General features: G+C 34.3%; 1 protein-coding gene across 2 annotated transcripts in view; it reads right to left on the reverse strand.

Moving 5' to 3' along the window:
* IPO11 (importin 11) overlaps positions 1–13,734 on the reverse strand; it is a 196,945-nt gene that overhangs the window by 56,088 nt on the left and 127,123 nt on the right. For both annotated transcript variants that reach the window (XR_012471534.1, XM_074200996.1), the window contains exons 26-27: positions 11,044–11,157; positions 5,041–5,162 (exon numbers count right to left, since the gene is read on the reverse strand). Coding sequence is in view for 1 of the 2 variants with exons in the window: in XM_074200996.1 (XP_074057097.1) it covers positions 5,041–5,162; positions 11,044–11,157 (236 nt within the window). In the remaining variant the exon portion in view is untranslated. The remainder of the gene's footprint in view (positions 1–5,040; positions 5,163–11,043; positions 11,158–13,734) is intronic.

The following is a 13,734-nucleotide window of genomic DNA, read 5'->3' on the forward strand; positions in this document are numbered from 1 at the left end:
AAACCCCCAAATCCAGTGGGGTGTCAAATCTTGTCAACTATCTCCCTCACATCTCTCCTCTCTCAAAGACATCCCAGTTCATGCAATTACCATTTTTCACTCAAACTACTTCAATAACTCCTATTTATGTTTTCTGTATTTAAAACCTCTTCTATCCAGCCTATTCTACACAACAGATAAAAGGTAGGTCAAATCATATTACTCAGAACATAAGAAACTTCCTCATCTTTCAAATAAAATATAATCACTTTTATATTTTATTCAAAGTATATTAGGTGCAATGTTGGTGAAGCTATAAAGTGATCCAATCATTCTCGAGAGCAATTTGGAATTATGCCTAAAAGTCAACAAGTTCTGTATTCCAAAGAGATCACAAAAAAGGGAAAAACCCACATGCAAAAGAATATTAAATAACAACTCATTTTGTGGTGGCAAAGAACTAGAAATTGAGTGGATATGCATCAATTGGAGAATGGCTAAACAAGTTGTGGGCATATGATGTAAATGTAACAGGAAGATTTTAGAAAAACCTGGAAAGATTAACATGAACTGATGCTAAGTGAAGTGAACAGAAACAGAAGAACATTGTACATCTTAAGCACAACACTGTACAAAGCTCAACTATGATAGGTTTAGCTCTTCTCAGCAATACAGCGATCAAAGACAATTCTTAAAGACCTCCAATAGAAAATGCCATACACAACCAGAAAAGAACTATGATGAGTTGCACATCAATGCACTATTTTCACTTTTTAAAAATTTTTTTGGTTTTTTCCTTTTCATGGTTTCCCCCCCTTTTTTCTCATTCTTCTTTCACAACATGACTAAATGGAAATGATGATGTTTTGTCCTTCATTCTCAAAAAAGACCATAACATCATGGAAGTGATGACATGAAAAGTACAGAAATTGGATTTTTTGTAGTGAGGGGTGCTGTGCTAACTCACCAGCCTCACTTTCTCCTCCAGAGTCACCAGGATCCAGGGGCCAGTTATGAATCAGGACGAAAAGAGATGGCCCTGGATGGGAGGCAATCAGGCTTAAGTGATTTGCCCAAGTTCACATAACTAGTAAGTTTCAAGTGTCTGAGGCTGTATTCAAACTCCAGTTCACCAGACTCTAAGGTCAGTGCTCTATCCACTGTGCTTTCTAGAAGCCCTAATATGGAAATATATGTAACACAAATGTACATTAACTTTAGTTGCCATCTTAGGGTAGGAGGCAGAAAACTTTACAAAAATGAAAAGTTGAAAATTATCTTTACATATAATTGGAAAAAATAATTTTTTTTTAAAAAGTACATCAGGTTCTGATGGCAGTTAATCTTTCTTGGCTGATTACACATTACTCCCTCTCATAAACTTATAACTTACTCCTAGTCAATGTGACCTACTTTCCATTCTCATATACAATCAATCAGCAAGTACTTGGCTCAATAGCCAACTTATGGCCCATACTTAATAAGTGCTAAGTATACAAACAAAACTCAGTCTCAGCAGTCAAGGAGCTCACATTCTATAGGGAGAAATAATATATGCAAATTCAAATTTACATGATAAAAAGAGGAAAAAAATACAAGACAACTTTAGAGTAAATAATATTAACAACTGGGGAGACTAGGAAAGGGCTCCTGAGTATAAAGTCAGAATCAAGAGTTATAGAAGTTAGGAGGAAGAGGACTCAAGACATGGAGAACAGTCAGTGTAAAGGAGATGGAGTGTGTCTCCTGTAAAGAATAACATGTGGGGGCAGCTAGGCCCTGGAGTCAGGAGTACCTGGGTTCAAATCAGGTATCAGACACTTATTAAGTACCTAGCTGTGTGGCCTTGGGCAAGCCACTTAACCCCATTTGCCTTGCAAAAAAAAGAATAACATGTGAATGGTGGGACTATAGTGTGTGAAGGGCAAAATAATAAAAGATGGAAATGTATGGAATAGTCAGGTTACAAGAAGCATTAAATGTTAAATGAGGGGCTTTATATCTGATCCTGAAAGTAAACAGAAATTTAATGAGATTTAGTAAGCAAAACATTAATAAGTTCAGATTTTACACTTTTAGAAGATCACTTTGGATATTAAATGGAAGATGGATAGGATTAAAGAGACACCTGAGACAGAAAACACACTTAGGAGGCTCTTACAAAAGTTCCAGCATATCAGGAGCTAACAGTTTGTAGGAGGACAGAAAGGCAAGTATGTCTTAAAAAGAAAGAAAATACAAAATATTTTCCTCCTTTGTGCCCTTGTACAGGATGTCCCTCCATGTCTAGAATGTCTTTCATCTTTCCACCCTTGAAATTTAGAATACTTTCTTTTGTTTTGTTTTTGCAAGACAATGGGGTTAAGGGACTTGCCCAAGGTCACACAGGTAATTATTAAGTGTCTGAGGTCAGCTTTGAACTCAGGTCCTCCTGACTCCAGGACCAGTGCTCTCTATCCACTGCACCACCTAGCTGCCCCTAGAATACCTTCTTTTGAAGCTCTGCTCAAACACTACCTATTTTGAGAACTGCTATTCAGTTGGCAGCAGTATCATGTCCCCCAACAACTGCAAAAATCTATATGTAACATGTGTACATTATAAAATATATTTGTGATATATTCACAAACACACACACACACATATATATATCTGAATTTATTTATGAAGAGCTTAAATTGCCTGAGTAGACCATGAGTTTCATGAAAATAGAAATTGTCTCAGTACTGTGCTTCTGTCAGTTTTTTCTTAACATAATGATTGATAAATGTGATAATGACTGATATATAATATTTAGTTAGTTCTTGCTGATTCAATGAATGACCTGAGTTACTTAATGTTATTAACATTATTAGCATCTTTACATATTTGTTCAATTGGAAAGAGATTATCTAAAGTGTTAAATCAGTAATGACAAATTTCTTTATACTTCCCTTGTCTTTTTATATAGTAACATGTAAGTCTGAAATATATTTTCCTGTAATCTTCAGTAAGTTAAAAAAATTGTGGGTGGGGTGGAGTGGGAAGGGACATAAAGACATATTTCCATAAAGAATTCAGATTGAATAGAACAAAAGTGATATCCTACAATGGTGGAATGAAAGGATACTGTAAAATAATGATGGGAGATATAAAGTTTTACAACAAAAGTTGGAAATCATTAAGACAAATCATTAAGAATTATACAAGATCATCACATGGTAAGCAAATCTATACATTCATGTACATCTTTTTACATTAAATTCATGGAAACCTATTTTTACTATGCTAAAAAGATATCAAACAATTTTTTAATCTATTTAGAAATCATCTATATGAAGTTTTATTTCAAATGTTAAAGACACTGATGGACTAACAGATCTCTGATCTAAGCTAAATAGAAGCCTAGTCATTTTAGTAAATAGTAATTAACTGGCATTACAATCAGTTACATCATCATTAGGTAGTTGAAAAGAGCATATTGCTATAGTCAAGTGACTTTTCAAAGACCCCAATAAAATAAATATTTACATTTATACAAGTTTTAATAATACTCAAGTTATTATTTTTCTACTAGAGTACAAGATATACTTTATTTACATAAAATATAAATATGTATATAAATGCTATAGCTCTGATATTTTGTTTCTTTTTTGGGGAGGGGTTAGGTTTTTGCAAGGCAAATGGGGCTACGTGGCTTACCCAAGGCCACACAGCTAGGTAATTAAGTGTCTGAGACCAGATTTGAACCCAGGTACTCCTGACTCCAGGGCCGGTGCTTTATCCACTACGCCACCTAGCTGCCCCATGATACTTAGTTTCTAAAAGAAATAAAAAGAAGAGCAATTTTCTTATTGAGTATTTTGATTTTTTAAGTATGTGAACTACAAGAAGGAAAATAGATGTCATACTCCTGATTATTAAATTCTGTTGTTGTTAAGTGCTGAAATTTAAATCTTATCAAAGGTAGGGCAGCCAGGTGGCATAGTAAAGTACCGGTCCTGGAGTCAGGAGGACCTGAGTTCAAATCTGCTCTCAGACACTTAATATTTACTTAGCTATATGACTTGGGCCAAGTCAATTAACACTACTGCATTTCAAGAAATCCCCCCAAAATCAAAAACAAACAAAAAAACTTATCAAAGATGCTAAAAATAATTTGATGACATAAACTGCCATATCAAAAAAAAAGGTATATATGCACTAACTTAGGAATCAAAAAGGTAACTAAGTTTCTCTAAAGAAAATTCTAAACAAAGAGATAAACATTAGCACTTTTAGTTTACCTGACAGGAAATAAGACATGAGTAAAGAAATAAATGTTAAGAGCATAAATATACTGAGATAGCCTACAATGAATTCTGTTATAATGATGAACACTGAATATAGATATGCTTTTTACCATAGTAAAAATAGGTGTCTGTGAACATATATATATATATATATATATATATATATATATATATATGAATAAAAACAAAATTGATCAAAAATACTAGAAAGACAATTTTTCAGAAACATCCACTTTTTTCAACTGAAATTTTGTGGTGGATTGATAAAAATTTTCCAAATAGCTAGATAACTCCTAATAGGAATAGTGACTTGTTGACACATACTAAATGGAATTTTCTAAAAATTTATCTGGTTGTTAGAATGCATTTATCAATGTGTACATATAAAAAAATCTGGGATCTCTGAAATAAGGAAACAGTGTCAGAAAAATAAATATATTAAGAGATGGTGATACAATCTAAAGTTAACGGAAATTTTCCTTCAAGAAAAAATTCTATGCCATCCTCATCCAGAGGGGGAAAAACTATGAAGTCTGAATGAAAATCAAAGCATATTATTTTTTAATTTTTAAACTTTTTTCTCATGGATTTTTCACAACATGAATAACATGAATATTCACATATAAGCTATTTCAGATAGGGTCATGGGGAGGGAAGATGGAAGGGAGGGAGGTAGAAAAACGTAGAACTTAAAAGCTGGCAAAAAGTTGAATGTTGAAAACTATGTTTACATGTAATTAAAAAATAAAGCAACATTAAAAAGGGAAAAAAAAGAATTTTAACCACTCACCCATTATCAGACGGCAGAAGTGAAAGTAGCGCTAAAGCAGAAAGTTTTCTCCTCTCTGGTTGGGTAATACTGTCCATGCGATCAACCCACATTTCAATCATATTACCCAGAAGTTGGTCCATCTGCAAAATAAAAAAAGGGAAAACTCAAGATGTTTCAATTTAACTGAGGCTAGATAGCATTAAGGTCTAAAATCAATCACTTAACATCTATTATGTATCTCCCTTGTTCCAGGAAATAGGACAATCTGCAAGTACAAGAAGCTTACATTCCAACAGAAAAAAGAATAAGTACACGAAAAAGATTTTATATATATCTTAGGTAGTAAAAATAAAAGTCCTTTGAGATAAGGGCACTAGGAACTGGAATAATCAGGAGAGGCTTCATGGAGTCTGTCAGGCAGGGGGAATATCACGAGTGGGAGGGAGGACAAAGTACTCTCCAGACATGGAGAAGAGGTAATGCAGAGAAAAGAAGAGGGATGAAAAGGGAGGGAGAGCAGGAGAGAAAGACCAAGAGGGAAACTGTCAGCTCCCTTGGGGGCAGAACCTTTCTTTCTTTCTCTTAATTAGTACCTGGCATATAGAGGATACTTAATAAATCTTTAGAACTGAATTGAATTGAAAAGCATGACATTCTAATCTTTCTGTCAATGCTCTTCCCACTTTATCACATGGTAGCTTATGAAAAATATGTAAATTAAGATGGTGGCAGATTAAAAATACTGTATGCTAGTTTTAGAAGTTTGGACATTTTAAAACTTTCACTCAAAGTCTTACACCAGGCTTAAAATGATAGGATTAAAGGAAATTTCAAAAATCATCTCATTCAAAGGTTCTTTGTCTTATATAGCTCTGGTCCAGCAGTCTGATGGGGCTTATTGACTACATCTCAGAATACTTTTATTTATTTTAAATGAGTCAAAATACACAGACCACCAAGGAAACAAATTATATTGAAAGTTATTTTCTGATTTATTTTATAAAGACAAAAACCAAGTTCTTAGACATTTGGTTAAAAGCCCCTAATATAATTGAGCTTTTTATTTTACAGGAAAATTAAGGTTCATAGAAGGAAAGTAACCCTGCTCAAAGTCACCTGGCTATCACCCAGCAGGATCTGATCCCAGGGCTTCTTATCCAGTTCAGTATTATGACTGCAGACTGTATTACTGCACAGTGTGGGAAGGATGGGAGAAGAGAGGACATTGAGGAGTCCACGGCAATGATAGCTAGGAGGATATGTGGTAAAGAAGATTTAAGTTAAGTGCTCTGGTGGTACTGTGAAGGAAAATATATGGTATTTGGCAAAAGTATCTGGGATGAGGACTAAGGAAAATGTGATAGCAATTTATGGTGATGTTTGTCCTTCATTCTTGAAGGAGACCATGACATCAGAGAGGTGATGTCATGACAAGCAAATAAACTAGATTTGAGTGAGAGGGCACTGTGCTAATTCACCAGTTTCACTTTTTCCTCCATAGTCATATGGGTCCAGTGGTCAGACAGGAATCAGGACGACTGGCGATGGTCCTGGATGTGAGGAAATCAGAGTTAAGTGACTTGCCCAAGGTCACCCAGCTAGTAAGTGTCAAATGGCTGAGGCTGGATTTGAAGTCCTGTCTTCCAGATTCCAAGGCCAGTGCTCTATCCACTGAGCCACCTACTTCTCCTCCAGTGACTACCACTAGCAACACCAGGGTGGGCCTGAATGGTTTGCTAATACAGTAAAGTACAATCTAGAAAGGTATAGGGGGACTCTCAGAAGATCTCCTTTGCTCACTGTCTCAGAGAGCATTATGATAGGTGAGCATGAGGACATGCTCTCCAATGAATGACACTGAGCCATTAGAGGCATAAGCTCAATAGCATTTTCAGAAAGAAGGTGTGCCATGGCAATTTTCACATCACTGATGTAACACTAGGGTCAGGGAGGATGGGGATGTCTATAAGTTAACCAGGAAAGTCTATTCAGAATGAGGAAAGAGGAATTATAACTGTGCTACATCAACAAGCTTACATAAGAAGTTAAATAGCTAGTTCTAATTAATATGATATGGTTTAAATCTTAAGTATTTTAGAATTATATATGAGGAAAGAGTCCTAGGAGAATTGGGCAATAATAAAATGAAAACAAAGTGTCTGGATGACTGAAAAAAACTGGAGTCATTTCATTAACAAAGAAGTGAAGAATTAAGTAGGAGTAGGTCATAACACCATCTACAGAGAGATACAAAATCCGCACAGAGATACTCCAATCAGTCTAAAGCTCATCAAAAAATGCCCGAGTTCATGGTCTTTCTGAGTTAGAGTGGCTTACCAGTCCCATCTCACTCTCCAAATATATCAGTATAATAGCCACAAAATATATCAGTAGAAGGTCAAAATTATAGGAAAATTTTTGCATCTAGATTCCCATTTCTTTCTCAAATTCTTGAATGTTGTTACTCTGAAAAAATTCTGATAATAACCAAAGTTGGATTTTTTGGTTTCTTCCTGTTTAGAACAAAAGACTCGAATTTAAATTTTTCTAAGTGGCATACTTGAAACTAATCAATATCTGAATGTGGATCCTACTTGAATCAATTCCTTGCTTAGATTTCTCAAATAAAAGGGTTAAGAATTTCTGCAGTAGCTAACACACAAGACTATTGTAAAGATCAAAAGAAATAATATACTGAAGGACTTAAAAGCCCCACAAACATCTCAAGAGTCTGTCTACAAGTATTTATTGGGCTCATTATCTATCAGACTTTTGAACAAAGGAAAATGATGCCAACAGCTGCACACAAAAGATATATACAGTGCTAAAGAAAGTAACCACAGAAGAAAGGCATTAGCATATAACAGTTTAGGGAATAGAGAGGGTTTGGTTGTGGAGGAAAGCAGGAAAGACCTCCTACAGGAATGGGGTTTGACCTGAGATTTAAGAAAGACTGGAGCAAAAAGCTGAAGAGAGAAACAGAGGAAAGAACATTCTTGGCATGCAAGATAGTCAATGCCAATGCAAAGAGCTGGAAGAAGAGATGTCATGTAAAAGGAACAACAAGAAACTCAGCGTCATAGGACTTGAGAAACTCTCATCAATCAGGACAGCAGGGGCCCCAGTTAAAAGAGTCAGGTCTCCTAGGACACTGTGTCTAGAGCAGTGGAGGCAGCAACATGGAAGAAGGCAAGAAGTCACTAAAGTGTAAGTGGAAGTTTTACTTGGTAGGTGATTAATTTGGGGAGGGGGAGAAAGAAGGTATAAGATTTCATTTAAAAAGCAAGGAAATTTCAATAGATGTTACCACAAAATTAAAATCATAATTCTTATGCTACTTGGGAGCAAGAAGAAAACTGTCAAAATGGCAATTCATCTAGAATAAAGTGATTAAAACCACCAAACAATAGTTGCTTCAACTTCTGCTAGATTTTATGACTTCTAACAGGAAAGAAAAGTGAGCTCATTTCGGGAATTTCAGAACTACAAGAAATTGGTTATGGCCTTAATAATCTATATTTCCCCATTCCAAAATAACTAATCACTCAATCAGGTCTGAATCAGATTGTATGAAGTTGAAGGCTCACCTATTTCTATTGGAGCAAAATTGTCAGTCAATATTAAGACACAATATACATTTTAGTAGATCCTATGTGTAGAAGGAAGTTTGGTATGATAGACAGAATAATGGATCTCAAAAAGAATGGGATTCAAATTTTGCATCTGATACAATAAGATAATAGAAAGAAACCTGACCAGGTTCCTTCATCTATAAAATGAGGGTAATAATACTTATTACCTATTTCAAAATGTGTTATGAGATCAAATGAGAAAATATATGTAAGATACTTTGAAAATTATAAAAAAATCTATGAATATTAATTGTCATCATCTTTACTGATATGATGAAATAGTACAATATGCATATAAATGTGATTTTTATTTTCTTTGTGGGTGCCATGACATACCGCAGACCTCTGGTGTATAAAAACAAAATGATGGCATTAAAAATCCCTAATTTCAAATCCAGTCATAAAGCATTTTACTAGGTATGTCAATCTGGGTAAGTCACTAAGACTACCTTATTCTTAATTTCTTCATATGTAAAATGAGAATAGCAACAGCACATGTACAACATTTTAAATACTTTAAAGCACTATGGAAATGTTAGTCATCATCATTATTGTTGTTATTAGGTAGCTAGGAGGCATAGTGGAAAGGGTGCTGGGGAAAGAAATGGCAAACTACTTCAGTATGTCTCCCAAGAAAATCACAAATTAGGTCTCAAAGAGTTGTATATGACTTAAAAAACTTAAACAACAATCATTAGTATCACACAATTATCAATTAATAATAAAAGCATACCATGCTTCTGCCACCATGTCAGGCTAGTCACAAAGAGATGCTTGTTGTGACATGGTATAGTATAAAATACTATATAAAAACAAACAAAAAAAGTTTGCAAAACACTTCATGTGCTATTATCTCATTTAATCTTCCTAATATTCCTATAAAGTACTATTTCCATTTATAGATAATGAAATTGAAGCAGAAAAATTTTCCCAAGACCATAGAAACCATACCTACACATCAGGATTTGAACTCCTGTCTTCCTAACTCCAAACCCAGCATATTATAAGCTATGCTATTTTTTTCCAGTCCAAGTATTGGTATTGAAAAGAAATTATTTCAATTTATTTCAAATTAGCAGATTAGGTTAATGCCTTCTGCACTAAACAATGTATAATAGTTGTCAGATGTCTAAGTAATAAGGTGAGAAGGGAGAGGAAAGTGGTAGGAGGAAGTAAAGTGGGAATATCCTCCACAGTTCCCTGCCTGCAATTTTTTTAATTCCCCCTCAGCCGTTTTCACTGGAAATTAATGAACATACTTTTTTTGAAATAAAAAAGAATTATATATTTCATATAAATCTATATATACATGCTCATATTCATGGGGAGAGGTTTGCAAAGCAGACAGTATGCAAAAAGAAAATAAAATTGAGGATTTTGTGTTTTTAACTCTTATTGAATTCAGTATCTCGAAAAGTATAATATTAGGGTGGTTTTTTTTTTAGGTTTTTTTTCCCCAAGGCAAATAGGTTTAAGTGGCTTGCCCAAGGCCACACAGCTAGGTAATTATTAAGAGTCTGAGGACAGATTTAAACTCAGGTATTCCTGACTCCAGGTCCAGTGCTCTATCCACTGAGCCACCTAGTCTTCCCCAAAAAGCTTAATATTAAATAAGTAAATTAGCTACCTTAATGTAACTTTTATAACAAATCTTCAAAGACAAAGTTATATATGATTAATATATAATATATAATAAATACTAATAAATGGTGAGCTGAATTGAAAAATAAGAAACAAAGGGAGGAACTGGGACAATCTGGGATGGCTTCATATGTCCATTAATGTTTCAGGTTTAATAGATGACAGGAAAAAAAAACATGCAAGTAGGATTTAACAGTGATATTAAAAAATTGTGAATGCAGGGTGGCGTAGTGGCATAGTGGATAAAGCAATAGCCCTGGAGTCAGGAGTACCTGGGTTCAAATCCAGTCTCAGACACTTAATAATTACCTAGCTGTGTGGCCTTGGGCAAGCCACTTAACCCCATTTGCCTTGCAAAAAAAAAAAAATTGTGAATACATATCTCTATTATGTCACAAATCAAATATACCAAATCTAATCAAACTGACAAATTCAAAATAATTACCATGAAGACAATATCATAGTATAATGGATTTACAAAAGAGGGAACAGGGAATTGTGACAATAGCTCTAAGGAGAGAAATAACCACAAGTCTGTTATCCTATAAATAAGATTCAAATTCCTGTCAGAAGTGGACACAAGAATTTAATTTACTCCAAATGTTAATTTAAGTATTATTTTTTTTAAGTTAACAGCAATCTTGCTCATTTATTAGAATTTAGGAGTAGAAATTTTAGAACTACAAAAGAAATTTATGAAAATATGGTTTCCATTTAATTTTTTCAGTTAAAATACACTGATTCTTACCTCCTGGTTATATTTATGCGCCATCTGATTTAGAAGTGAAGAAAAGAAACTAGTATTTTGCAAAAGAACTCGACCCATGATTCCAAGATAAGCAGACATCACTACAGGATACCTCTGTGCAATTAAAAGAAAGCATTAATGAATACTATTTTAAGAGGTTCAAATATATATATATTTAAATCTAAAGAATCCAAAAGGACTCAGACTAATATTTTAAAATTTGCATTTATATTTTTACTTTTCAGATACTAATAACAAATGTGTCCTTTTTTAACTTATTACTTATCAAACACAAATGCTTTAGAAAGAAAACTAACCCTCTAAATTTGGTGGTTCCAAGACATTACAAGCTGCAAAAAGTGAAATGGGGTTTCTTTCAATATTCTCTATTTCAGGATTGTATGATTTTTATAAAGGCTTTTGTCCACTTATAAAGCTTTCATGAAGTTTTATCAGTCATAAAGCCCCAACCTAGATCTGGTGCACTTTAATGGATCTGTGATTCTTATCAGCATGGGTACTCCCTTCAGCTACAGTAAAAACCAATCATATCTACTCTAAACTTGTTCAACCCTATGCATATTTTCTCATAAATCTGACCTATAAGTATTGACTCAATTGGCTGATGGATTTCCTTTTTTTTTAATTTTAGCATCTGGGAGACATCACACATGTTGCTCATAGACTGTGATCGTGTCCTTGCCACATAATCAGTTCACTATGCCTTTCAGTCAATTTTCTGTATACATAATTGGTTAACATACCACAACTTCCATACAGTTCTGAGTGATTTGCAACTTTAATTCCTCTATTTCTATTCTTCTAACATTACCAAGAAAAAGCATTCAGTAATTTTCAATATGCTCAATTGCTATCTCAACTTACAATCTAATAATGTGCCAGTTCATTGTCCATCTGAAGGGTTTAGTCAAGAGTCAGTTACTGCTAGACTGATGATGCTCATCTAGTTGTTGTCACAGACTATGAAAAAGATTCCTTTTTCATTTAATTACTTTGTTTTCCTAGAGTGAATGGAGAAAGAATCTCTTTCACACTACAGGAGATTTCAATCCAAAGACATGGTAGCATTTCCAAGTCTTGATGTAAAGGTATGATGTAACCAGTACAAAAACTTGATAAACATCACCATCAATTAAAGAATCCTTTGTTTGGACTTTAGGCTGACCACCATTACCAGAGAGAAACTACCTTTGTTATACATATAGAAGGGTGGCTCACTAAACAAGGTTATCTCTATAGTGGCATCTGCCCCAGAGTTCACTAAGAATTTGATGCACACATCAGAAACATCTTATCCAATTAGAGCCTTTATAGTTGTAAAGTAAGCAGGTTTCAAAAGCTTTCTGAAAATTCAAAACTATCAGGGGCGGCTAGGTGCCACAGTGGATAAGAGCATTGGCCTTGTAGTCAGGAGTACCTGAGTTCAAATCTGGCCTCAGACACTTAATAATTACCTAGCCATGTGGCCTTGGGCAAGCCACTTAGCCCTATTGCCTTGAAAAATCAAAAAAAAAATAAAAATAAAAATAAAAAAAAAGGGGGCGGCTAGGTGGCGTAGTGGATAAAGCACTGGCCTTGGAGTCAGGAGTACCTGGGTTCAAATCCGGTCTCAGACACTTAATAATTACCTAGCTGTGTGGCCTTGGGCAAGCCACTTAACTCTATTTGCTTTGCAAAAACTAAAAAAAAAAAAAAAAAAAAAAAAAAAAAAAAATCAAAACTATCACAAGGAGAGATTTATAAACTTTTTAAATAACTACAGAAAACTGCCAGTAAGCAATTGTTCTATGACAGAAAGTTGTTTATGAAATACTGCCTGTTTCTTTTGTTTTCAATTGATGATATCTTTGATTTATAAAGAGATATGAATAAACAGGCATTGAAAAGGCTGCTCAGCTTCTCAGTTGTCTTTTTATAAGAACCATCTTGTGATCTTTTGGGATTTCTTGCTTTCAGAAATTTTGAGAATCAATCTTTTCATCACATCACAACATTTTATCCAACCAAACTGGACATTAAGTGTCATTAAGACTTTTTAACATAGTACGCTACTAGGTACTAACATGGGAGATACTAAATGTGGTGGACTCACTGTTGATGCTGATAAGAATAGGGCATTAGAAAAATGCCAGAGGATCCATTCCATTTTCCTGTTTCTTGCCCTTTCTTCTAGTTTCACATCTACAAATAAACCTTGGACAATCAGGTTTTGCTTGATCTCACTTCAAAATTATTTTCTGCTACAATATTCTGCAGAAGGGATTGCACTCTATAAGAATTTTGTCCTCAGATGCCCCATCTCTTTGATTAACATATTATTACGTATCAGCCTAATTCATTTTCTGGGCTTTCAGGCTGTGCAAAAGTTTAGTACTGTTGAATTTCTTTGTACAGCAATGTCTTTACTGTGGTACATTACTAACAATGAAATTTTTATTTTAACAAGTCATTTTGACGCTAATCCAATTAAATAGTATCACCGTTCTTTTAATTTCATATTTATTAGCAAAAATATATTATTAAAAAATAATAACTGCACAAGTGAGGGATGACAGTGCTCCCTTACTTTTCTTCAATGTCAGGAATGAGCAAGAAAGGTTACCACATTAAATCTTTTGTTTGGAAGCCCAGCAGAAAATTTTACACTACAAAGTTCTTGGGAGAACACAG

Source organism: Macrotis lagotis, chromosome X (genome assembly GCF_037893015.1).
Source record: "Macrotis lagotis isolate mMagLag1 chromosome X, bilby.v1.9.chrom.fasta, whole genome shotgun sequence".
Lineage (NCBI taxonomy): Eukaryota > Metazoa > Chordata > Mammalia > Peramelemorphia > Peramelidae > Macrotis > Macrotis lagotis.